Genomic DNA, 24,706 nt, shown 5'->3' on the forward strand with positions numbered 1-24,706 from the left:
GCCGCCTGCCCTGGCTCCGCTTCCTAGGGGGGCGCCCGGGCCCCCCAGGGCCCCTCTGAAATAAACCCCTGGGGATGCTGAGAGGGGCCAGGCCTGGTTTCTTCCACACCGGTTTGCTCATCCCTGCAGGGATGCCCCTGGGAAGGGAGAGTCCCCTGGGACTCTGCCAAGCAGATCCCCAATGGGGCCAGCTTCCGCGCTCCTGAAGGCTGGGGAAGGGACGAGGCTGTGGTGGAGGTTTGGGGGTGACCTCCCTTGCCCCCCCTGATCCCACACACCCCCGTGCTGCCGAGGGCTGTGGTCCCACAGCGGGATCCCCGGGCTGGGGGCAGGCCTGGCACCACTGCCTGCCGAGGGGGCATCGCCAGTGAATTTGGGAATCCTGCTGGCTCTGGGGATGTGTCGGGAATGAGTGACCATGCACAGTTTGATTTGGGGGCAGTTTAGAATTTCCTAGTGGCAAATCACAGGATCCGACTGTGCTGTTTTCATAGCGCTCGATCATCGGTCGATGAACAACGTGATCAGACAGAATCAGAACAGCAACTTAGGTAAAGGCTCGAAGGTGGCAGGGTTCGCTCTGTGACTGCATGGGAGAAGAACGCAGAGGAAAATGAAGTCGCACACACGTTAGAAGGATTCACGGTGAGATCATGGGTGTGGGGAACAAGGGGGACCTTCCCGTTGCGTCACTGGGTTTGGAGTGCCTGCCCGGCCATGCACTTCACACCTCCGCGCGAGATCGTGGGTGTGGGGAACAAGGGGGACCCTCCCGTTGCATCACCGGGTTTGGAGCAGACCCCCTGGCTTTGAACTCATCTGCAGAGTGGGGTCCGGGGGCAGCCGGGTCCAGTCGTAGTCCCAGCCGTGGTCACCGGTTGGTACCCGAGGATGATCTCTAGATATCCAGTAGCAGTAAAAGGCTGGCTTTGCAATTAAATCACATCTGCAAACTGCTGGAACTGATCCACGCCTGCGTACCCACGCACATGATCACAGATATTTATAGATATAAAGGCAGACCTGTTAAACTTCCCCTCGGGGTCAGTGCAAATGTCCCAGCGTCTCTCAGCAGGCAAGGGTTGAGCCTTGAGGAGTGAAAGGCTTCAGCCTGGGCTCCGCTGTCAGTCCTCGGCGATGGATCTCCAGTTTTAGCAAACTTCCAACAGTTTGCTGCTCCGAGTGGTGTCCCACTTCAAGGGAGATGCTGGGCACAGCCCCCTGCAGTCCAGGGGAGCTCCGAGGGCCTCGCTCAGGAGGAGGTTTCATAGGATCATGGGAAGATTGGCTTTAGTCAGCAGCACATTCCCAGTCTGGGCCACAGCCCGGGTTGGTAACCACTGGAATTCCAGTAACGATGGTACCGCACCACTCAGGCTGGGGTTCGGATAAGGTGTGCTCTGAGGCTCTTGGTGGGGGGGATAACTGATTGTTGCCATCCTCACTCCCTGCTCCGGCCATGTAGGAGTTTCAGGTACGGACAGTGTTGCCCCGTCACCTGGCTCCTTACACCAAGGCCAAGGTCTTATGATTTTGGAAGCTCCCATCAAGCAGAGAAATCCAGCAGCAATCCAGCAGAAAAGAGGGGGGGAGGGGGGGGTGTGTGCACCACCACGAGCTTCTGGGCCCCAGAGACGGATGCAAAGATGAAAATCTCATTGAGATTTAGATTGGAAAACGCTGGCAAGCAGGGGGTGGCCCTTTGGTACTTCCCAAAGGCTCCCTCCAAGCAGCAGACTCGTTGGAGGTCCCAGGCCACGCGGGCATCGAGGTGGCCCTTTCTGTCCTTCCCTGGCACTCCAGGGGAGCAGGACATTTGCCAGCGGCTTTCTGGTCCCTGGAGGAGGGTCCAACCCTCGCAGGGCTTTCGGCAAAATCCCCCCTGCAGGGCACAGTGTAACCCACCCCGGCGCTGCAGCTGCATTGCAGGGTGGTGTCAGCTCATCTCCCCCCTGAGAGCCACTCTGTGCCAGGCGTCAGCGTGCACCCGGCCAGGGGATTAAGAGGCTGAATCCCTAAGGGATCCTCACCGGGTGATCGGTGTTTAAAGGCTTTGATCTGCTGCTGCTTGACCGTGTTACAGCCCCTCAGTGGAATTTCTCCCGTGTAACTGAGCCCCGCTGATCCATCCTGGCCATATATAATGGATGGTGTGGGGTGAAGGAACACAGATGTGGCTGTGTGTTGGTAACGGAGGCCTGGGCAGCGGTGCAGCCGGTCCCTCTGCTGAAGATCCCCCACTGCTGGTGGCAGTCCCGTGTGCCAGCCAGTGCAAAGCCCTTCCTCTGTCCCCAAAACCTGGCCAGGCTGTGTATGGGGGCACCGCGAGCCTCAGCAGGGAACAGGGCCATTCTCCACTGCCCAAGGAGTGGGACGAGGCTTGGAGCCAAGCCACCAAGCCACCGTTTCCAGGACTGGCACCGGGGATGCTGAGAGCGGCCGTGCCTGGTTTCTTCCTCGCCCCTGTGGGGATGCGCGCCCATCCCTGCCCTGGGATGGGCTGGTGGCCACGGGACCACCCCAGCCTCTCCCTTCCTCCCAGCCAGTGCTGGCCTCTGTCTGCATGGGGCAAGAGGCATCGCTTTAGGAAAGGGTGCGTGCAAGGAGGCATCCTTCAAGGGGACTCCTTGGAGAAATGGGCCCAAACGATGCCTTTGGGGCATGGGGGAAGGAAGACACAGGAGGGACCCCCTTCCCTGGCAGTCCAGGGCGTGTGTCCTCCCTCACCAGGTCATCGAACGCCTTCCCACCCCCGGAGGGAGGCATCCTCCCCAGTTCTGCAGCCAGGTTCCTCCTTCCCCTCTGCCAGCCGCAGCAGCAGCGGCCACACCAGGGCAGCACCGTGGTGGCCCTCGCAGGGGAGAGGGCTTCCACGGAGCCAGGGTCACCGCTGGTGGAGACCCAGAGCAAGGGCTGGTCCCAGTAGAGGCTCTGCGGCGCCGGCAGGAGGATTGCTGCTTTTCGGCAGCAAAGAGCTTTCCACTTCACAAACATCAACCCGGGTGAATTTGACCCGGGATGTGCATGCGGGCACAGCCCCCAGGGAGCGGCCAGAGCCCTTCACGCTCTTACCTCGTTCCTCTGCTGTCGCAAATGGAGGACATGAGCATGCCAGGATTTGCTTTCAGCCTTTCTGGGTTTAAAAGCTGGGCTTTTAGGAGGAGAAGCGGGAACCACCCCACAGCGTGCTGGCTCCATGCACGTCCCACCAGGCCACGGTGGTTTTGGCATACACAAAAGTGAAGTAAAAGCCAGGGTCTCCAGGGAGCCAGCCAGCCGAGAGCGGATGAACATCCCCATTAATGTGTAATTAATGTGCAGTTCTGGCTTTGGTTCTTTTGGCAGCGCAGAGTTAATTACAACTCAACTATAAAGCGTTGCACATGGATTTTATTTACTGCCTTATTAGTGGCATCTGGGCTCCCAGCGAAATGCCTCAACTGTTTTCTCTTGTTCAAGGAAACCAGGAGAGCTCCATTGCGTAGATGGCCCATGCTTTGGCTGGAAAACAAGCTAAAGGGCGCGATCACGCCACCACCTTTTCCTTTGCACCCTACCTGGTCTTTCAACACGTTGCCTCAGCACCTAAGCCGATCACAACCCAAGGGGGGCACAGGGCTTCAGCCCCAGACCCGAAGGACACGCTGCCTTTGGGAACCAGCATCAGGTCTCTTCCCAGGCGTCTCCCACCATGGCCCCACCACCTTTTACAGCCTTCTCCAGCAAGAGCTGTCAGGGATTCCCGGGGCCTGCTGCTGCGGGACCCTCAGCTCGCTCCGAGCTGAGGTTGCCCAGGACCACGCACCTGTGAGCCGCGGCTGGCCAAGCTGCTCGCTGCTGCAGCATCCACTGCCTTGGCTGCCTTCCTGCTCTGCTGCTTAGCACGTGTCCCAAGGAAGAGGAATGCTGGTTTTGTTAAGTGCATTTTGTGGCAAATGCAAGTTAAGTGGCTGCAAAGCCAGCGGAGAAGCCGATCATTCAGGGCATGGACCGTAACAGGGCAGGGAGGACAGCATCTGAAATGGGGAGGTGAGAAACACCAGCCAAAAGGCATTTGGTGCCCATGGTGCAACGGTGAGGTTCCTCACAGGGGGCTTGTGTCATGAAAATTCTCACATGGACTGAGGCGAGAGGCTGGGATGCAAAGCATGGAATTACAGGGGTAAATTTTTGTGCACATGAGGTGCCCAAGCCAAACCAGGGCGCCTGAGGGTGGTTTTACACAGGGTTCTTGTACCCTTCAAGCATTCAGGTACAGCACGGTTGGACTCACCACTAATGCCCATGCTGCCAATTGCCGATCATGGTAAAGCTGTGCAAAGCCCCTCTGCTCCCGCAGCGTTCGTGCTGCTCCTTCATTGATCCAGGTGTCCCTGGAGTTGGTCTTGCTCCCGTTACTGACCCAGGAGGCCCGCGGGGCTGGGAGGGTTTCAAAGAAGGGGCAGGGGGGCTGGGATACCAGCGCTGCCCTGGTTGTCCCGGAGCGCCCATTATCCTTCATGGTCCGCTCTCAGCTACCAGAGCCCTCCTCTGCAGGGCCGGGCTCTCCTTTCGCTTCTTTTACCTAAACCTGGACGACACCAGAGCCTCCATTTATGGCGGTGGCTCCGTGGCAGGGATGCTGGGCAGCACAGGCAACCGCAGCTCAGAGCGAGCTGAGGGTCCCACAGCAGCAGGCCCCAGGAATCCCTGACAGCTCTTGCTGGAGAAGGCTGTAAAAGGTGGTGGGGCCGTGGTGGGAGACGCCTGGGAGGAGAGCTGATGCTGGTTCCCAAAGGCAGCGCGTCCTTTGGGTCTGGGGCTGAAGGCCTGTGCCCCCCTTGGGTTGCGATGGGTGCGAGTGCTGAGGCGACGTGTTGAACAAATGTAAAATTCCACTGCCTCATCACAACAAAAATAAAATATGTATAAATATATATATATATAAAATTAATACATTTCCATGCTATAAAGGTGGATTGATACAATGGTTACGGAAGGGGATTTTGCTAGCGCTTGCCGAGCCTGTGATGCCCCCATGCCTCCGGCAGAGACGCTGGGCTGACGGTCCTTCCCAGCAGCACCCATGCACTGGGGCTCGCCATCCCCTGCATAGCCCCTGCTTGCCCCATCGGCCAAAAGGGGCTGGGGGCCAAGTGCCCTGTCCCGCCCTGGGGCTGGTGGCAGCCTGCAGCCCCTCACTCAGAGCTGGCGGGTGGAAATCGCTGCCTGGAGTGTGACTCAGCCGCTGGAGTGAACGAGGGGCTGGCCTGGGCGCTGCAGCTTCTCGGCAGGGAACGCTTCCGCAGCCTCATTTGCTGGGAGGCTGCCAGCCACCCTCTGCCATCTCCTCCTCTCTGCAGGCAGCTTGCAGGCAGCTTTGTCCTATTCTCTGCTCGTCATCGTCGTGTGTCTCCCGCGACAAAATGACCCGCCGGAGGAGAGGGACACAGGGCTGAATTCCTCCGACGGGCACGGAGCTGGCGATGCGGCCGGAGGATGCTGCGGGGAAGGTAGGGGCAGCCTCGCTGAAGGGTTGTGCCAGCGCAGGGGCAGGCGGGGTGGGCACGGTTCACAGGCTCAGCGCCTGCGGCCGGGGCTTTGCACCCCTGTCCCGATGGGTGCTGTGACCAGGGGCTGCCAAGCCCCTGGGGTTCAGCCCCCCTGCCATGCCGCTCGCCAAACCGGGGGGGCCAGGCAGTGCGCCTTGCAGGCAAGGCTCTGCCCTTGGCCCTGCGGCCCTGAAGGACAGGTATTCCGGTATTCTGGGTGTTTTCTCAGCAGTGTTGTTCCCCCCCCCGGGGTGCCCATGGAGGACCCCAGTGTAAGAGCCCTTCCTGCATGAGCTGCCTGTGGTTGTGCCCCAGAAACCCCCACCAGCCTGCCTGCCCCGAGGGGGCCAGGAACAAGAATTAATGATGTGTTTGACCTTATTTAGACAGCTCTTTCTCAAGCAATTAAACCTGCCACGGGTCGTGCTGATGCAGAAAGCCAGTCTGCCAAAATCTGGCTCCGAAGGTCGGTGGGGCTGCATTACTTCCCAGGGGGAGCCTGGGGGGGGAAGCTGGCAAAAAGCCTCTTCCTCGCTGCTCCCTGCCTGCAGCAGCGCTGAGCTGGGGGGAAGGAGACACAAAGGCAATGCAGTCGTAGCTGTGACTTTGCTCCTTGTCCCACCGAAGGGCTCCCCACCCTCGGGTGCGATGCAGAGCTTGGCTTGCAGGAAGGCACCCAAACCCCTCCTCCAACACAGGCCTGCAGACCCCGCAGCTTCGCCAGCACCTCTTCCTCCATCACAGCTCCCCTGAGGGGACACCACTCTCCTTTGGGCTCCACAGGCACCCAGCAGCTTTTCCATCCTTGCTCCAGCTGCTCAGGAGCTCAGCAATGGGGGCTCTGAGTGTTCGGGAGGGCTCAGGAGCTCTGCAGCCCCCACAATGCAGTGTGCCTGGCATGCACCTCAGGTTTAGCTCCGGGCTCTCGAGGGACCGTTGCAGGGGGCACGAGACACCCCCCCCACCTATGGAAGTGTGCCCTGGCTCTGCAGCCAGTGTGCTGGTGCGGGTTCCCCAGCCGGGGCGAGGCTTGGGCTGCCGGCAGGGGAGAGCTGGTTGCTGTGCTCCAGCAATATCCCAGCTGCCTGCAGCGGAGAGCAAGCCCAGACTGCTGCAGGGATGGCTGGGGAGGTGGGGGGGGGCAGGCAGCAGGGTGGGCAGCCCAGCAGCATTGCTGGCGGGCAGTGTGCAGCAGGGCCCATTTTTGGAGGCTGGTGCTTGCTTGAGGCTGCTTCACCACGCACGTGGCCCCTGTGGTGGGACCATGGTGTGGGCCCAGCTGGTTTCCCATGGACATCTCTCAGCCTAGGGAATGATGGACAGGACTCCCCAGTGCTTTAAATCCATGGGTATCCTTCTTTTCTTCTGTGCTCAGGATGGAGATGTTCAGGACCTCCCAGCCTAGGAAGGGGAGAGAGGCGGCCAAGCAGGGCAAGAGGCAGCAGCCATGGCCATGCGTGGCCGGTGTGCCAAGGTGCTCCCCTCCGAGCTGAACAAGGTGTGCCCTGAGAGAGAGGAAAACCCTGCCACGCACCCCGGGAAGATGAGCGACTTCGAGGTGGTCCCCAACCTCCGGCAGAGCAGCAGCAGCGTCTCAAAGAGCCGGCGGAAGGCACATTTCCCTACCAGCAGCAATGAAAAGGCAAGTCCAGAAGGTGCTGGAAGAGGGGGTGTCTGGCCACCTACCATGGAAGAGCACTAATGAGTTGTCCTCATTAAGGGGAGCATTAATAACAGATTGCTTTAGTTTTAGGGACAGACAGGAAAACCCCCAACATCTGAGGTGCATTTGTTTCCTTTCGTACTTATGGAATAACTATTGCTTAAGAGTGATACAGGGATGCTGAACGCAGTAAGGATTCTTCATGCTGTCTTGGTGGTCTCAGGGATCACAATTCCTCCTTTTTTGTAAAGCCTTGGAGAACTGGGTGCTCTGCGATACTGGTCTGAGCAGCTGATGCAGTTGGGATATTGAGGGCATAAACTGCACAGTAGGGACGTTTGGAGCAGCTTCCATGCCTGTCCTTTGTGCTGACAGGGTTTAGTGGTGAGATGGCAGCGCTACGGTAATGGTTGGGCTTGGTGAGCTTAAAGGGCTTTTCCAACCTCAACCGTTCAGTGATTCTACACATCCAGCATTCACGTCTCCCCTCCTCAGAGTACCCCTGGCTTCACCCTTGCAGATAGCAATGGAGCTTCCTTCCTTCACAGCCAAAAGAAGCCCCATGCACCGGGGCTGTCTGGCCCCTGGCAGAACTGCCAGCCCTTTGCAGCAACACTGACCCCCCTGCTGCTTTGTCTGCTCCCTCAGGAAAATCTCATCTCGTGGATTCCTGAAAACATCCGGAAGAAAGAGTGCACCTACTTTGTTGAAAGCTCCCAGACATCAGATTCTGGGTAAGTCAGGCAGTCCCCTGTTCCACCCCCCGCCAGGAAAGCAGAAGGGGCGTTTGGTGACAAGCGCCAGAAAATCCCACCCTCCTGCCAAGGGAGCTGGTGTCAAGGGGATTCACGAATTCCTTTCTGACTGGCGTCACCCCATCTCCTAGCGAGGAACCCTCACCATGCTTTTGCGTGCGGTCATTTCCATCCATATTTCATCCGGAGCAACCTTAATCCTTCTGTCCTAAAGGTGGAAATACCTTTTTTTTTTTTTTGCTAGATTTTGCCCCAAACAAGTTCTGAGCTGGAGGACGAGCGGGGTGGGAGATGACTCCTGCCTGGGCTGGGGCGGGTGGGCCGTCTGGGCTCTGCCTTTTGGGTTCAGACAGTTTTTGGCAACGTTGGTGGCGTGTGTTTCAGGAGGGTTGTGTGCAAGTGCGGCTATCTCAGGGAACAGCACCTGGAAGATGCTGCCAAACCTCCCATCTTCCTGGGAAAGGAATGGGACCCCAGCAGGCACATCCAGGAACTGCCAACAGATGCCTTCGGTGATATCCACTTCACTGGCCTAGGGCAGAAGATGGGGAAGGTGATCTGGTTTTCCATTCCGTGGTGGTTTTCCCTCCATAGCAGCCAGTGTTCAGGGCTTGCCGTGGCAGATGAAGTCCAAGCATTTCCCTCCTGAATGAGAGGAGGTCAGGAAAGCATGGAAATGCCCCAAAAGCAACACTGACCCAAGCAGAGGAAGGGGGGTGGGACAGGATCCCTCCTCTCTGCCAGCCCTAGTCCCCTTCTGAAACCATCTCCATGCTTGGAGGCCCGTGCTTCAAGGGGTGGCTGTTCCCTGCCCTCGTCCTTAGTTTCATCTTGGGAACACTCAGTCCCAGGGAAGCGAATGGGAATGGGGTCATGCACAAGCAGCTGGGGCAGCAGCCACAGGACTCTGCTGGGAAATGGCATGGGAAGCCCCTGGTTCTCTGCTGGGACAGGAGGAGGAATTGTGGTGGAGGTGCCCCATTACCCTGTCATTTTTACCCGAAACGAATGCACGCTCCCTTTTTTTTTTTGCAGTACGTGCGTGTCTCCTCAGACACCCCTCCACGGGTCATCTACCACCTCATGACACAGCACTGGGGCCTCGATGCACCCAACCTGCTCATCTCAGTCACGGGGGGAGCCAAAAACTTCATCATGAAGCCAAGGCTGAAGAACATCTTCCGGCAAGGGCTGGTCAAAGTGGCCCAGACCACTGGTAAGAGATGCAGAGGTGCTCCCTGTGATTGCAGGGTTTGGTGAGTTGGGCCGTCCTGGAGATGCTGAGCTGGCCCAGGAGGCCTGGAGGTCCCTGTCTGGACTCGCACCACCAGAGATGGGGTGTTCTTGCTCAGTCGCTGCAAATGGGGTCATAGGGAGCTGGACTGAGAGATGCAATGCTGTGCTGAAGAAGGCATCTCCTGTGCTGCCAGGGCTTGATGTAGTGGGCAGGGAAGACGTCTTCTGGAGCAAGGAAGACGTCTTCTGGGGGATGGAGTATCTCTGAGGACCAGGTATCCCTGCAGCCATGTAGGGGGATGCTCAGAGGTTGCTGCGAGCAGAGCCTCTCCCTTCCCAAGCCCCTCTCTGACCTTTAGGGGCCTGGATCATCACAGGGGGGTCCCACGCTGGTGTGATGAAACAGGTGGGAGAGGCGGTGCGAGACTTCATCCTGAGCTGCAGCCACAAGGAGGGCGAGATCGTCACCATTGGCATAGCCACCTGGGGGACGGTGTACAACCGGGAGAGCCTCATCTGCCCCATGGTGAGCCAGGCAGGGCTGGAGGTGTGTTTGCTTTGCCTGGGCTGCCGGGGAAGTCCTGCCAAGGAATGTGGTGGGAAGGGGTGCTTCAAGACATGCCTGTGGCCAGCAGCCCTGGTAGCCACCAAAAGGTCTGTCAAGCACTGGAAGGGGCTGCCCAGGGCAGGGGTCGAGTCCCCATCCCTGGGGGTATTTAAAAGCCATGCAGACAAGGTGCTTAGGGCCAGGGTTTAGTGGTGAGATGGCAGGGTTAGGGGAACAGTTGGACTTGATGAGCTTAAAGGGCTTTTCCAGCCTCAATGATTCTATGATTCTATGGTAGAACCCAGCTGCACCAGAAGGAGCGGTGGCCCCGGGTTGACATTTGCCGAGTAGCCCCTCTGCCCGACCCGGTGTCTTGCGTGGGTGCTGCGCTTCTGCTAGGAGGACCCTTGTGCAGGCCTGCCAGGCTTGTCCTAGAGTTTCTCCTCCTGCACCGTACAGGGTGGCTTTCCAGCGGAGTACGTTCTGGATGAGGAGAACCAAGGCAGCCTCTCATGCCTCGACAGCAACCACTCCCACTTCATCCTGGTGGACGATGGGACCCACGGGAGGTATGGGGTGGAAATACCCCTGAGGACCAGACTGGAGAAGTTCATTTCGGAGCAGACCAAGGTGAAAGGAGGTAATGGCAACGCAGGGCAAGCCCCAAGGCAGGGGAGAGCAGCTGGTGGGATGGGCCACCTGTTGGTAAGCAGAGCCCATCCTGGCCTCCAGTGGGAGAGGGGGCTGTGGTTTCCCTCCGGGGATCCAGGCAAGGGGGTTGGGACGATTGTCATGATGAACATGGAACCTGGTTCCTCAGCTGACACAAGCCAAAGAGCCATTCTCTGCTAGCTGCTTGGCTTACGGGGTCACCAAATAGGTCCCCAAACCTCGTGATGCTGACCTGATCGGGGAGAGTCATTTCTCCCAAAGGGCCAGGCCTCCAAGGGGGCTTCCAGGTGGTACCTTCTCGCTGTGCGGATGAGCTTCTATTCTAACGCACGCACAGACACACTCCAGCAGCACAGCTGCCAGGATATTGCCTCCCCTCTCTCCTGGAGCCAGGCACGTCGGGGACGGTGCTCCTACCTTGCCTTTCACATCCTACCGCTCAGCGGGGATGGCATCCAGCTGCACAGTGGGGAGGGGGGGATGCCCCATGGGGGGGTGACCCTGAGCTCTGCTTCCCTGCAGGTGTTGCCATCAAGATCCCCATTGTGTGCGTGGTGCTGGAAGGAGGCCCCGGGACACTCGACGTAAGGAGCTGCTCCTGCCCACTCTTGGAGGAGCTGGGGGGAGGTGGCAGGGTGGGATGGGGTGGCTCCTTGCCCAGGGTGTTGCTCTCACCTGGGTGCAAGGCAGTTGGACGGGAGTGCTGCGGAGCACCAGCATGGGCCTCAGGCTCAGAGAGGGTCTGCTGGCCTCTGGGTGGGCTTAGGACCAGCCTCCCCGCCCTTTCGCAGACCATCTACAACGCCATCACCAATGGGACCCCCTGTGTGATTGTGGAAGGGTCTGGGCGCGTGGCCGATGTCATTGCACAGGTGGCCAGCCTGCCTGTGCCCAAGATAACCATTGCCTTGATCCAGAAGAAGCTGAGTGTGTTCTTCCATGACACCTATGAGCTCTTCACTGAGGGCAAGCTGGTGGAGTGGACCAAGAAGGTGAGCCTCTTGCGGGCAGGCAGCTCCTCTCGCTGAGCTTGTGGAGGTCAAAGGGGTCCCTGCAGGGGTCCTTGCCCATGAGCAGCAAGGCTCCCAGCGTGAAGTGTAAGGCTCATCCTCTGCCGACCATCCCTCTCCCCCCAGCTGTGCCCAGCATTGTCCTGGTGGGCACCCCAGGGGCTCGAGCTCAGCTCCTCCACTGCCTGCTCAACTTTGGGCAGACAGGTACCATGTGGGACCAACCCCAGCTGGGACGGGGGATGCAGCAGCAAGGGTTTGCGGGTGACCCGAGGGGAGCTGGGAATTGCCCTGCACAGGACAGGGCTCTGTGGGAAGTGGCAGGGGGAAGATGCTGCTGCTGATTGCTTGCCCACGACTCTCCTCATAGATCCAAGACATAGTGCGGAGCCGGCAGCTCCTGACCATTTTCAGAGAGGGCAAATACGGCCAGCAGGACGTGGATGTGGCCATCCTCCAGGCCCTGCTCAAAGGTGAGGGCTGGGGAGCTGCTTGAGAGGATGGGGCGAGATTAAGGGGGTGGGGGTCCTGCTGCTGCTTGGACTTATGGGGTCACCAAAGGGGTCCCCAAACCTCATGATGCTTAGCTGATTGGGGAGAGATGTTTCTCCCAAAGGGCCAGGCCTCCAGGAGGGCTTCCAGGTGGGATCTCCTCCCTGTGTACATGGTCCTCTCTTCTAACACATGCACTTGGCGTGCAGCATCCCGAAACCAGGACCACTTTGGCCACGAGAACTGGGACCACCAGCTGAAGTTAGCTGTGGCCTGGAACAGGGTGGACATCGCTCGGAGTGAGATCTTCACGGACGACCACGAATGGAAGGCAAGGCAGTACCTGTGCTGCTTGTCTGGTCAGGCTTACAGTTTGTCAGGTCCCACCTGAGGAGGGCTGTGGATATGGAGGGCACCATTCACCTCGACTGTGCCTCGGGAGAGTTTTTGAGGGCATTTCTCTTGGACCCTGTGCTCCCACCACGCTGCCAGGGGCTCTTAATCTGTCCTGTCTTTCAAAAGTACAAACACGTGGAGCAGGAGCTGAGCTCACCCTGCGATTCACTGCTCGTGAAGGTCCCGTTTGCCTTACAATTGCTTACAAAGGCGATTGCTTGCTATTTTGTTTGAAACCGGTCTCTTTTAAAGACAATCCACCAACCTAGAGCCAAAAATACCCCCTGCCAGCTCTGCCCTGCAGTCGCTGCTCGAGTTGTCAGATGGCAACTCGCCTCCGAACTCATCTCACCCAGCCTGGCACTTCCCTGGGGCAGCAGAAGCCAGCTCCACTGTCCCACACCTGATCTGGTTGTCGAGAAGCCGAAGATGAGCAGGGTTCTCTGTCCTTTCTGCTGGGGCTGTGGGACACGGGGGGGATTTTCCTATTCCATTTGACAGTTTGGATTCCCTAGCTCACATAACTTTCGTGGGACTGGGAAGGGCTGGTGGGAACCAGGATCCCAAAGAGGGAAACCTTTGATGGTGTGAATAGGCACAGCCTGAACAAGGTCTGCACCTCTGCTGGGAGGGGAGGATGAGGCAAGCTCTGGGATTAGCGATACAGGGCTCTTCCAAGGTGCTGCAGCCCTGGACCCATGTGGCCAGTATGAAAAGCTGAGGCTGAAATCAAGCTGCAAGAGAAGGTCAGCAGGTGCCCTCCTGCCAGGAGGGACATCTTCCCCCTTACCCACCGGCTTCCCTTTCACGTGTAAGCACAAGTAAACATTTGCCTGGGAAAGGAAACCTGCAGAAAGGCTGAAGGGGGTGGCCACGGGGAGCAGCCAGATCGTAGCTGTGGTCCTTCAGCTGGAGCTGTGCACAGAGGACAAGCCTGTGAGGTCCCGTCCATTTCTACAGTGCACGCTCGTGAGCAGGGTCTTTTCCAACCTAAGTGATTCTATGATTCAACCCTCTACCCCACCCCATCCCTCCTCCTAGCAGCCAAGGGAGCAGAGGCCTTTGCTGCCAGAGGAGAGGGCAAACTAACCCAGAAGTTTGGGGGATGTCCCCCAAGCCCCGGCACCTCCCTGCACCCAGAAACACCTTGCGTGCTCGGGCATAAAATCTTCCCCCCGGTCTGAGCAAGGGGCATGGTGGGGCCCTGCTCGGGGGGGCCATGGAGCCCCTCACCTCTGCCTCTGGCCTTGCTTAGGGACAGGGTTTAGTGGCGGGATGGCAGGGTAGGGTTAGTGGTTAGGCCTGGTGATCTTAAAGGGCTTTTCCAACCCAAACGATGCTGTGATTCCATGCCAGCCCACAGATCTCCACCCCGTGATGGCAGCAGCCCTGATCTCCAACAAGCCGGAGTTTGTGAAGCTATTCCTGGAGCAGGGAGTGCGTCTCAAGGAGTTTGTCACCTGGGATACCCTGGTTTACCTCTACGACAACATGGCACCCTCCTGCCTGTTCCACAGCAAGCTGCAGAAGGTCCTGCTGGAGGAGCGAGAGCACGCAGCTGGCTCCAAAATGCCACGGATCCAACTGCACCACGTCTCCCAGGTGCTGCGGGAGCTCCTGGGCTGCTCTACACAGCCTCTCTACCCCAAGCCCAAGCAGGCGGAGCGGCCCCGGCTCTCCATCCCAGTCCCACACATCAAGCTGAATGTACGCAGCTGCAGGTTACATGGCGGCAGGGTTGCGCTGGGGAGGGGGACGCTGGCTCAAGAAACCGCCCTGGGGGTTGCGGCTGGGTCTCTGTCCTCCTGCCTGCTTGAGATTCCCACTTAAAAGTCCCTTAAAGTCCAGCCCAAGCCATCCACCCTGCATTCAGGGTGCGACTCCCACCCTCTTATGGCCACAGCACCGGGTGGCTGCATGATGCCAGTGGGCAGGACCCAGTGGGTCGAGTGCGGCAGGTGGGATGGGCGCATCCCCACACAATCCAGGCCCTAGAAAAGGTGGCATTCCCAGGATGAGACCAGTCTCGGCCACCCCGCTATCTGCAGGGAGTGCCCTTCTGTAGGTGGTGGAGGCAGGCGCCCAGGGGTCAGGGGCGGTTCTGTGCTGGGGGGCCATCCGCTTTCGGCAGCCTCTTGGCAGGGGAACGGGCCTGAGCATCCCACACTTTGCAGGTTCAGGGGTCCAGTCTCCGGTCCCTCTACAGGCGCTCTGCTGGCCGCGTCACCTTCACCATGGACCCAGTCCGTGACCTGCTTATCTGGGCCGTGGTCCAGAACCGCAAGGAGCTGGCAGAAATCATCTGGGCACAGGTATCACAGCCCAGAGCTGTTGGTCCCTGCTGGGAGGCTCAGAGGGAGTCAAATCTCCCAGCCCCAAGAGGAAAGATCACACCCACTGGCATGTGGGACAGCAGGCGAGCTGGCCCAGAGCAGAGCCCGAGCCTGAGCCCCAGCCAAGCAGGACCCAAGAGGGCTACCTACTGCCCCTGCACCAGCGGGGAGCGGGGCTCGGCCCTCGTCACGGCAAGAGGGGAGTGTGAATCTGCTGGGGGGGAGGATGGCTCTGCAGAGGGACCTGGCCAGGCTGGAGCCATGGGCTCAGGCCAGTTGGGTGAGGGTCAACAAGACCAAGGGCCGGGTCCTGCCCTGGGGTCACAACAACCCCATGCAATGCTACAGGTGTGGGGAAGAGGGGCTGGAAAGCTGCCCAGCAGAAAAGGACCTGGGGATGTTGGTCGACAGGTGGCTGAATATCAGTTGTTAGTGTGCCCAGGTGGCCAAGGTGGCCAACAGCATCCTGGCTTTTATCAGGAATAGTGTGGACAGCAGGAGCAGGGAAGTGATCGTGCCCCTGTAGTCAGCACTGGTGAGGCCACACCTCAAATACTATGTTCAGTTTTGGGCCCCTCGCTACAAGAAGACATTGAAGTGCTGGACTGTGTCCAAAGAAGGGCAACGAAGCTGGTGAGGGGTCTGGAGCACAAATCTTCTGAGGAGTGGCTGAGGGAACTGGGGCTGTTCATTCTGAAGAAGAGGAGGCTGAGGGGAGACCTTATCACCTTCTACCACCATGAAAAAGGAGGGTGTAGTGAGGTGGGTGTTGGTCTATTCTCCCAAGTGACAAGAAATAGGACAAGAGGAAATGGTCTCAAGTTGTGTCAGGGGAGGTTTAGATTGGATACCAGGAAAAATTTCTTCACCAAAAGAGCCCTTATCGCTCCCTACAACTGCCTGACAGGAGGGGGGAGCCTGGGGGGTGTTGGTCTCTGCTCCCGGGGAACAGGTGATGGAACGAGGGGAAACGGCCTCAAGTTGTGCCAGGGCAGGTTTAGGTTGCACATTGGGAAAAATTCCTTCCCCACAAGGGCTGTCAAGCACTGGAAGGGGCTGCCCAGGGAAGGGGTTGAGTCCCCATCCCTGGGGGTATTTAAAAGCTGGGCAGCCGAGGTGCTTAGGGCCAGGGTTTAGTGGTGGGCTGGCAGGGTTAGGGGAACAGGTGGGCTTGATGAGGTTAAAGGGCTTTTCCAACCCAGACGATTCTATAAGCTGTCCATCCTGAGCTGCAGACTGCTTGGGGGCCCCCCCCTTCCCTCCCCTGGGAGCCGCGGAAGCCTTGGCAGGACCACCGGGACCAGCAGGATGGGGTGCAGAGCCTCATGCTTTCTCTGGCCTCTTCTGTTCCAGAGCCAGGACTGCATGGCAGCCGCACTGGCTTGCAGCAAAATCCTGAAGGAGCTCGCCAAGGAGGAGGACGACACCGACACCACCGATGACATGCTGGCTCTGGCTGAGCAGTACGAGCAAAAGGCGATCGGTGAGTGGGAGGGGACCAGTGACCCTCAGCTGCTCCCGTGCCCTGCTGGGCTGGTTGGCTTTGCCCAGGAGGTGTCTGGGGGTGATGGGTGGTGCCAAACAGGGGGTGCCCTCCTTGCGGTCAGGGCGGTGGTGCTGCAGCGGCTGTGCCTGGGTGGTGGCGGGAGTGCAGGGGGGTGTCACTGCCTGGTGCGATGTCCAGATCCTGCTACAAAGGGCGACTCAGCAGGCGCCTTGTTGAGCACCGCGCTGACCCCGGAGCTCAGCCTCATCTCCCTGGCCCCTGCCCGGCCAGGCGTGTTCACAGACTGCTACCGCAAGGATGAAGAGAGAGCCCAGAAGCTCCTCACCCGCGTCTCAGAGGCCTGGGGAAAGACGACCTGTCTGCAGCTGGCGTTGGAGGCCAAGAACATGAACTTCGTGTCCCACGGGGGCGTCCAGGTAGGTTCCCAGCAGTAGTGCTTGGAGGGGAAGTGCCCAAGTGTTCCCTGTCCCTCGTTGGCAGCGGTGGGGCTCTGCCCTACAGCCCCACTCTGACGGGGGCGGCTTCTGTCACCAGCGCTCCTCTTCTTCCCTCTTCACAGGCCTTTCTAACCAAAGTCTGGTGGGGGAAGATGTGCGTAGACAACGGGCTTTGGCGGGTGGTCGCGTGCATGCTGTTTTTCCCGCTTCTCTACACCAGCCTCATCACCTTCAGGTACTTCTTGCAGCCGGGGCACGCGTGCACCAAGGCTGGCTGGGGGAAGCTGCAGTGGCATCTCCCTGGGCCCCACTTCCACCACCCCCTGCCCCCCGCAGGGAGAAGAGGCTGCAGCCCACGGGCTGCCTGACACGCCTCCGAGCCTTCTTCACAGCACCCGTCGTCATCTTCCACATGAACATCCTCTCCTACTTCACCTTCCTCCTGCTCTTTGCCTACGTCCTGATGGTTGACTTCCAGCCCTTGCCATCCTGGCGGGAGTATCTCATCTACTTCTGGCTCTTCTCCCTGGTGTGCGAGGAGATCCGCCAGGTACAGGGCAGGCGGGGCAGCGGCTGGGAGGAGGCAAGAGTAGGGAGGACACCCCTGGGGCTGCTCCTGGAAGGTCCTACCTAGCTCGCCTTCCCATGCCGCCCCTCGTGTCACCATCCCTTCAGAGCGGTCCCAGAGCAAGGGGCTGCCAGATTTCCCCGTCTCTGAGGACAGAGAATCTCCTTGGCTGCCTCTGGCTTGGCCCCGGCTACTTGCAGCAAGACGTGCTCCTTCAAGCTGAAAACGTCAGGAGATGGAGGGACCAACTCCTTCCTTGAGCATTTATTCCCAGGAGCATTTCCAGGCTCTGTTTGACATTTGATTTATATCAGCTTTTGCTTCACCATCTCAGTGTCTTTCTTCACCAGACTAAAGAGCCCCATGTCCTCAGGTATCTCGCCCCATGCTCCTTCCATGCCCTCATAGAAAACCCCGTAGGCTCAGGTGAACTTCGTGTAGGCCAGAGGGTCCAGTGGTGGCCAGCGGGTCCGTGAGGTCCCTCCCCACTACAAGGCACGTGGGCGTTGTACCAGGCCTTGGGTGCAAGGCCAACCCCTCTTCTCTTCCCAACAGCTTCTGTATGATCCGGATGGGCTGGGGATCATGAAAATGGCTTCCCTCTACTTCAAGGATTTCTGGAATAAGCTGGATATCTGCGCCATCCTCGTCTTTGTCACAGGGTTGACTTGCAGGTGGGTGGCAGAGCCTGGCTCAAGCTGCAGCTGGGGGCTTACAAACCAGCGTGAGAATTGGCGCAGGGTATTTAATTGCAACTTCTTCTTCCAAAGGCCAGTGAGGATTTTTGCGGCTGTGCGATTCACCCCGGCCAGTTTGTCTCTGCTTTTAGCTGCTTTTAGGAGCGATGTTTTTCACACCACAACTCTCACTCTGGGGAAGCTCGCTGATATTGCAGATACCACAATATTGATACTGCAGTGCTGCGTGATCAGGAAAAAAAACCCACCCTCGTGGCACTGAGGTGTTTCCTTTCCTCCCTTCTGTACCCAGGCTGATCCCATCAACTTTATATCCCGGGCGCATCATACTCTCCCTGGCTTTTATCATTTTCTGCCTGCGTCTGATGCACATTTTCACAGTCAGCAAAACGCTGGGGCCCAAGATCATCATTGTGAAGCGCATGGTGAGAGCTTCCCTCCACCCTGCCAGGGGGCTCAGCTAGAGCAGACTGATGCCTGCGTGGGGTGGACGTGCCACCCATCTTGCCCTATCCTGGGGTGGCGTTTGCTCCGGGACACAATTTTGCTTCCCCTCTGTTTTTGCAGATGAAGGATGTCTTCTTCTTCCTCTTCCTGCTGGCAGTGTGGGTAGTGTCCTTTGGGGTGGCCAAGCAGGCCATCCTGATCCACAACGAGGAACGCGTGGAGTGGCTTTTCCGTGGTGTAGTCTACCACTCCTACCTGACCATCTTTGGGCAGATTCCCTCCTACATCGACGGTAAGGGATGCCGGCTGGTGTGGGCAGGGTGGCAGTGACAATGCCGAGGGGTGCCAGGCTCATGCTGCAGGCTGCCTAGCTCCCACCATGTTGGCCTGGGGAAGTCCTGCACCGGGCTCCTCCCCAAGCACAACATGGAGGAAGCACCGACGGGGTGTGGGGATGGACCCTGCTCCAGCACGCAGGGGGCATTGCCACCGATGCAAACCCAGGGGCTGCGGCTGCCCGAGTGAGCAGGAGAGCACCCAGCAAAGGCACAGGAGTGTGAGTCGATCCAGCTGGGTGCCACAGCCGCAAAGCTGGCGGCAGCGAGCAGACCACCTGGGGTGGCGCAGATGGAGGTCAAAGCCAAGCTCCCTTGCTGCTGGCTGCTTTCAGAGAGCACAAGGTGCTCCCTGAAGCGCCGCAAGGTTTGGCTGCGGCAGAGCTGTGCTGTGCTCTTTTGCAGGAGTCAACTTCAACATTGACCAGTGCAGCCCCAACGGGACTGACCCCTACAAGCCCAAGTGCCCAGAGACGAACGAGGACAACAAGAAACCCATCTTCCCTGAGTGGCTGACAGTCATCTTACTGTGCCTGTACCTGCTCTTCACCAACATCCTCCTCCTCAACCTCCTCATCGCCATGTTCAAGTGAGTTTGACCTGGTCCCATGGTCCCGGCAGTGGCTTGACCTGGCTCTGCTCGCAGGCTTGGCCATGGTGCATGCTGAGGGGTGGCTTTGGGGGGGTTATAGATATGGTGGAAGGAGCGGGTACAGGCCAGGGCTGATCAGGGAGATAGGACCTGGGGCACGATGTGCCCCCTCATCCCCACAGCACAGCTGACACCTGGGCTCTGCCCCAGCTACACCTTCCAGCAGGTCCAGGAGCACACGGACCAGATCTGGAAGTTCCAGCGGCACGACCTGATTGAGGAGTACCACGGCCGCCCGCCTGCGCCCCCGCCCTTCATCCTCCTCAACCACCTGCAGCTCCTGGTCCGGCGAGGCTTGCTCCGCAGGCCAGCTAGGCGCCACAAACAGCTCAGTGAGGACTAGTACCTCCCCTCCACCCCCTCCCCGGGGCACAGTACCCAACTCTGGGGGACAAGGCTTGGCATCTGGGCTGTGGCACCCGGGTTTGGGATGCCTGGGGACCTGATGGCACTGCCATCCCCTTCCCCTGGCAGAAGAGAAGCTGGAGAAGAATGAAGAAGCTGCCCTCCTCTCTTGGGAGATGTACCTGAAGGAGAGCTACCTGCAGCACCGGCAGTGCCAGGAGAAGCAGAACACAGAGCAGAAGATCCGAGACATTGCGCAAAGGTACCCGCACTCCTGAGACAGGGACGCCCTTCTGTCCTCCAGCATCCTGGGCAGGGAGGAGCCGGGACTGGTGCAGGGGCGGCTGCCGAGGGGGTTCCTCTCCGTGCTGTCCCTCCAGGGTTGATGTGCTGGCAGAGCTGCTGGACTTGGACCGGGTGAAGAGGAGGGGGCTGGTGGAGCAGAGACTGGCCGGTCTGGAAGAGCAGGTGAGGCTGCAGCTGAGCACCCAGCCTGAGAAAGGTGGGGGTTTTGACTGAACCAGAGCATGAGAGAAAGCCCCCTTGAAACAATCCCGATTCAAAGAGTTTGAGTTTCCAAAACAACAGCACCCGAGAGGAAAATATTCATGGGAAACATCCTGTCTGACTCTGAAGGGAGTGGGGTGGAGGCAGGATGAGCTCCTGCCTCTGCCGGTCACCCAAGCAGTCAGATCTGACCCAGCTCTTCTCCATGGCCCGAGAGGACCCTCCAGCCCTTCTGGGGATGGGGAACTCCCAGTGCCCTCCCCATGCGGCTCTTCTACCCCCTGTACAAGCGGTGGGGTGCCCAGGGAGCCCGATGGGCCCTGGCATCTCCCCTCGGCGACGGATGCAAGCACAGCTGCTGTTTCCACCTCCATTTCCACTTGCTTTGTAAAAAAAAAAATAGTGATTCCCTGGACATGGTTTTCCGAGCCGAGTGTCAGGGCAGGGCAAGGCTCACCGTTGCCCTGGGGGAAGGCAGGGGCTGCATCCTGCCGGGCTGGGGCAAGGGGGACTTGGGGCGGCCAGGGCCCGGGGGGGCTGACCCTCCCCTGTCCCCCGCAGGTGCAGCAGAGTGCCCAGGCCCTGCGGTGGATAATGCAGGCGCTGCAGGGCAACGGCTTTGGCTCGGGCAAGGATGTGCCACCTGTGGGTAAGCACAGCCCATCCCCACCCCGGCTCCCCTCATACCCCTCTGTTAAGCAGCGAGGAGGAAGCTCCTTTGGCCCAGGAAGGTTTGGGTGCTGTGTTAGCTCCTCCAGCCCCTGCTTAACGCCTTTATCAATGACCTGGGCGAGGGGATTGAGGGCACCCTCAGTCAGTTTGCAGGTGACACCAAGGAATGGAGGGGCTGGAGCGTGTCCAGAGAAGGGCAAGGAAGCTGGGGAGGGGTCTGGAGCCCAAGGCTGATGGGGAGCAGCTGGGGGAGCTGGGGGTGTTCAGCCTGGAGAAGAGGAGGCTGAGGGGAGCCCTTACAGGGCAGGGGTCGAGTCCCCATCCCTGGGGGTATTTAAAAGCTGGGCAGAGGAGGTGCTTAGGGCCAGGGTTTAGTGGTGGGATGACAGGGTTAGGGGAACAGTTGGGCTTGGTGATCTTAAAGGGCTTTTCCAACCCAAACGGTTCCATGATTCTCTGATCCCCAGGCAGTTCCTCCAGCGCCTGCTGGAAGGGATGCCAGGGGCCGGGCCTTCAGGGGACATCAGTGTCCCCACGGAGAGACCCAGCCAGCCCCTCAGCAGCGCCACAGCCTGCAGCACCAGGCTCAGCACCCTGCTTTGCGGGGCTTCCCTGTCTGTGTCTGCCTCACAGGCTCCAGCAAAGCCTCGGAGAGGAAGGAGGTTGACCTGGAGGGGAAGCCCGAGGAGAGCCAGCCCCCATTCCACGTGCTTGCCCGAAATCTCCTTTACCCAGGGTCTCACACCCTCCGCTTCCCTGTGCCGGATGAGAAGGTCCCCTGGGAGGTAGGAGCTGCGAGCCCCAGCAGTGGGGCCGGGAGGGTGATGGGGCAGATCCTGACAGCAGTGGGAAGAGGCACGGGTGATGTCATGCCTGTGCCATGCTTGGGAGCTCCGCTTCTTCCCAGCTCTGGGACCAGAGGCTTCCTGGGGCAGCTGCTCCGATGGGGACAAGGGGAGGCATCGTCCCTGCTGGGACCCACAGCGCTGGGGGGGCCTGGGGACGCTTGGTTGGGAGGCAGAGGGGACAAGTGCTTGCTCCTGCATTTCCTGAAGCAGGGACAGGATCTGGCACTGGCTTCTACAGGGGGATGAGCGAGAGGCATAGACCCTCCTGCTGAGACCCCCAGCAGGGCCCGGAGCCCCTGCATGCCTTGGGGAATGGTGCCACAAGCTGGGCAGAGGAAGGGGCTAGGGCGGAAAACATCCCTGGGGGTGCCGGTCCCTGCAGGGACGCAATGGCCACGTGCTCTGCAGGCAGACTTCCCACTCTACGACCCCCCCACCTACTCGGCTGACCACAAGGACATGGCTGGGCAGGACCCGTTCAGCCCGTGAGTGTCCCCTGTGGTTCCCTGCTCCCCTGCCCCGGCGCCCAGCTGGCACCGCCAGCTCTCCCTGCCTGGCTACCTCCTGCCCCCCAGCTCCTTGGAGTCTCTCCTGAAGATCAACTACAACACCATGGACGGGCTGATTGACCGGCAGAGCTTCCACGGCCCCTACGCCGTGCGGGATGGGCTGCCCCTGTGAGTGCACTCGCCACAGGGGCCAGGGGTGGGAGCTGGGGCGCCCGGCTGCAGGGACAGCCCCAGGGAGACAGAGAATTCGGGGGGGACGGGTGCACCCATCCCCTTTCCACTTCCCTGGTGGGGCAGGGATAACGGCACATGGTGTCTTCAGGGCTCCCCCCCCCCCAAAAAAAAACCAACCAGCACCCCAGACAAGGTGCAGGGCAGTGGTGGGGAATGTGGGGAAGTGGTGCAGGGCTCTGATGGGCATGGTGGGGTGTGCAGGGGGACGCCGGTGCCATCCCAGCCCACTCCCTCTCTCCCCACCAGGAACCCCATGGGCAGGACGGGGCTGCGGGGCCGCGGGAGGCTGCACTGCTTTGGGCCCAACCATGCCCTGCACCCTGTTGTGACCCGGTGAGTGCCTGGGGATGGAGGCGTCCCTGCTCCAGGACAGGGCTGGGATGGGAAACGGGGGCACCAAGCCCCCTGGGAGAGACCTGGCACAACCCATGGCTGCTGGGCAGGGGGCAGAGCCTAGCTGCAGCGTAACGGGGGCCTCCCTCACAGCTGGAGGAGGAATTTGGATGGGTCCATCATCAGGAAGAGCCTGAAGAAGATGCTGGAAGTCCTGGTAGCCCAGTACCCGCTATCGGACGTCTGGGCTCTGCCCGGGGTAAGAGCTGGTGGGAACCAGCTGGCGCAGAAGGGTCTGGGGAGATGGGGGCTGCCCCGGCCGATGGCTGGATGCCCTGCGGAAAAGGCAGGGGCACAGATAGGAGTCACAGCCCTGCCCAGGCCGTCCCTCCAGCAGAGCGTCCCGGCGCCGGGCTCTGCTGCCAAGGAGCAGTGGCAAGGTTACATGGCCCCCCCAACCCCCTGCCTCCTCCTCCTCCTCCTCCTCAGTTCTTGCACGTCCTTTGTGATTGCCATAAGCCATCACCATAGCGTCCTGCGACGGCGAGGTGCAGGCGCTGAATTAGGCAAACTCGGAGGCGTCTGGGGCAGAGCTGAGGAATTCTGGCAGGAGCAGGAGGGAGGCACCAGAGCTGCTTGCTCCCCCCCACCAGAGCCAGCGGCATCTTCCGCTGTGGTGGCAACTGCCTGACGGCCGAGCAGGCGGCAGCGCGGGAGGCCAGGCCGGTGGTGGGCTGACACCTGCTTTGGGTGCAGGGGTCGCTGGAGCCGGGTGAGACGCTGCCACTGAAGCTGAAGTGGGTCCTGCGCCGGGAGTTCTGGCCCCAGTTCCAGAACTTGCTGAAACAAGGCACCGAGGTGGGGGGGCATGCAGATGTCCTGGGGGCACTACAGCAGTACGTGGGCACGCGGGTACCACTGGTACGGGGACATACAGACACCATGGGGGCATGGGGGCGCCCCCAGGGCACAGGGCAGGGCACATCACCCCTTGGCCACTGCTCCCACTGGGGGGGAATGGCTGGGGGGTGCAGGCATGCTGCCATGGCCTCCCCCCCCCCCGCCCCTCCCCCTGCCGCAAATGGTCCCCATGTGGCGGGCACGGAGCGCCGGTCTCCGGTGGGGTGGAGGAGCTGTGGGGCAATGCCCCAGCACCCCTGTGGTGCCTCAGAGAGGCGGCAAGGGCTCTGCTTGGGTGGCACCACCTTCACCACGCACAGGTACACAAGGGGTATCTGGACGACCCCCGCAACACGGATAATGCCTGGGTGGAGACGGTGGCTGTCAGCATCCACTTTGACAACCAGAATGATGTGGAGATGAAGCGTCTGAATTCGGTATGGGCCCCTTGCCTCCGCAGCTCTCAGCCAGCGCGGGCAGGGCAGCCAGATCTCCAGAGCCAGATCTCACCCTCATGCATGCAGTGGAGGAAGGACATGGGGATGAACATGGGGTGGCACTGTGCTGGGGGCTCCAAAAGAAAAAAAAGGGCAGGAGGCCGGGGGCGGGAGGTCCTGTTGAGAATGCCCCCCACCAGCAGCAGATACTCTGACGCCTCCGGTCCCCTTCCAGTTCCTCCAGGGTTGTGACCCGGAGCTGTGCATCCGCTGGCAGGCACTGGACAAGAGGATCCCTGTGCACACCAACCACAAGGAGCTCCTGCGCAAGGTCTCAACCCTCCTTGGCTCCTATTACTGAGCCTTCAAGTGCAGGCCGGGGCTCCCGCTGCCCCAGAGCAGGTTCTGGCTGGGACCTGCAGCCCTACCCCAGCTCGCCTGTGAGACTGCTGGCTGGCACTGAGGTGCTTTGGCTGCCTCTGTGAACGTACACTGCAGGTTTCTGGGAGGAAAACCATTCCCTCCCCAGCAGCTGGGGGGCAGGGAGCGCCTGGTGCCCAGGCAGCACCTACGCACCATCTTTTGCACCCAAAGCTCGCGAGTGCCCTGTGAGTCGCTCCCACGGCAGCGTGGCCCCGCATC

General features: G+C 60.0%; 1 protein-coding gene across 1 annotated transcript; it reads left to right on the plus strand.

Moving 5' to 3' along the window:
• The first annotated feature begins 6,978 nt into the window (after positions 1-6,978).
• On the plus strand, positions 6,979-24,425 carry TRPM2 (transient receptor potential cation channel subfamily M member 2). Its single transcript, XM_035899932.1, has 32 exons — positions 6,979-7,173; positions 7,843-7,928; positions 8,334-8,502; positions 8,985-9,165; positions 9,545-9,711; positions 10,192-10,372; positions 10,927-10,988; positions 11,196-11,396; positions 11,785-11,887; positions 12,116-12,237; positions 13,659-14,009; positions 14,477-14,614; positions 15,989-16,118; positions 16,413-16,558; positions 16,702-16,814; positions 16,916-17,129; positions 17,703-17,821; positions 18,138-18,270; positions 18,413-18,584; positions 19,033-19,216; positions 19,430-19,611; positions 19,754-19,886; positions 20,005-20,092; positions 20,693-20,780; positions 21,437-21,588; positions 22,060-22,136; positions 22,227-22,328; positions 22,641-22,727; positions 22,881-22,986; positions 23,484-23,585; positions 23,948-24,064; positions 24,300-24,425. Exons 1-32 carry the CDS (start codon positions 6,979-6,981, stop codon positions 24,423-24,425), a joined length of 4,527 nt encoding a protein of 1,508 aa, XP_035755825.1.
• Positions 24,426-24,706: the final 281 nt, after the last annotated feature.

Source organism: Egretta garzetta, unplaced genomic scaffold, assembly GCF_000687185.1.
Source record: "Egretta garzetta isolate BGI_Z169 unplaced genomic scaffold, ASM68718v1 scaffold448, whole genome shotgun sequence".
NCBI lineage: Eukaryota > Metazoa > Chordata > Aves > Pelecaniformes > Ardeidae > Egretta > Egretta garzetta.

Bases quoted from the DNA above. Each gene is read 5' to 3' on its own strand.
- TRPM2 (XM_035899932.1), top strand. From the start codon at position 6,979: ATGGCCATGCGTGGCCGGTGTGCCAAGGTGCTCCCCTCCGAGCTGAAC. The intron at 12,238-13,658 runs GCAAGGCAGTAC...ATTCCATGCCAG, and splicing joins CGGACGACCACGAATGGAAG to CCCACAGATCTCCACCCCGT. The intron at 18,585-19,032 runs GTAAGGGATGCC...GCTCTTTTGCAG, and splicing joins GATTCCCTCCTACATCGACG to GAGTCAACTTCAACATTGAC.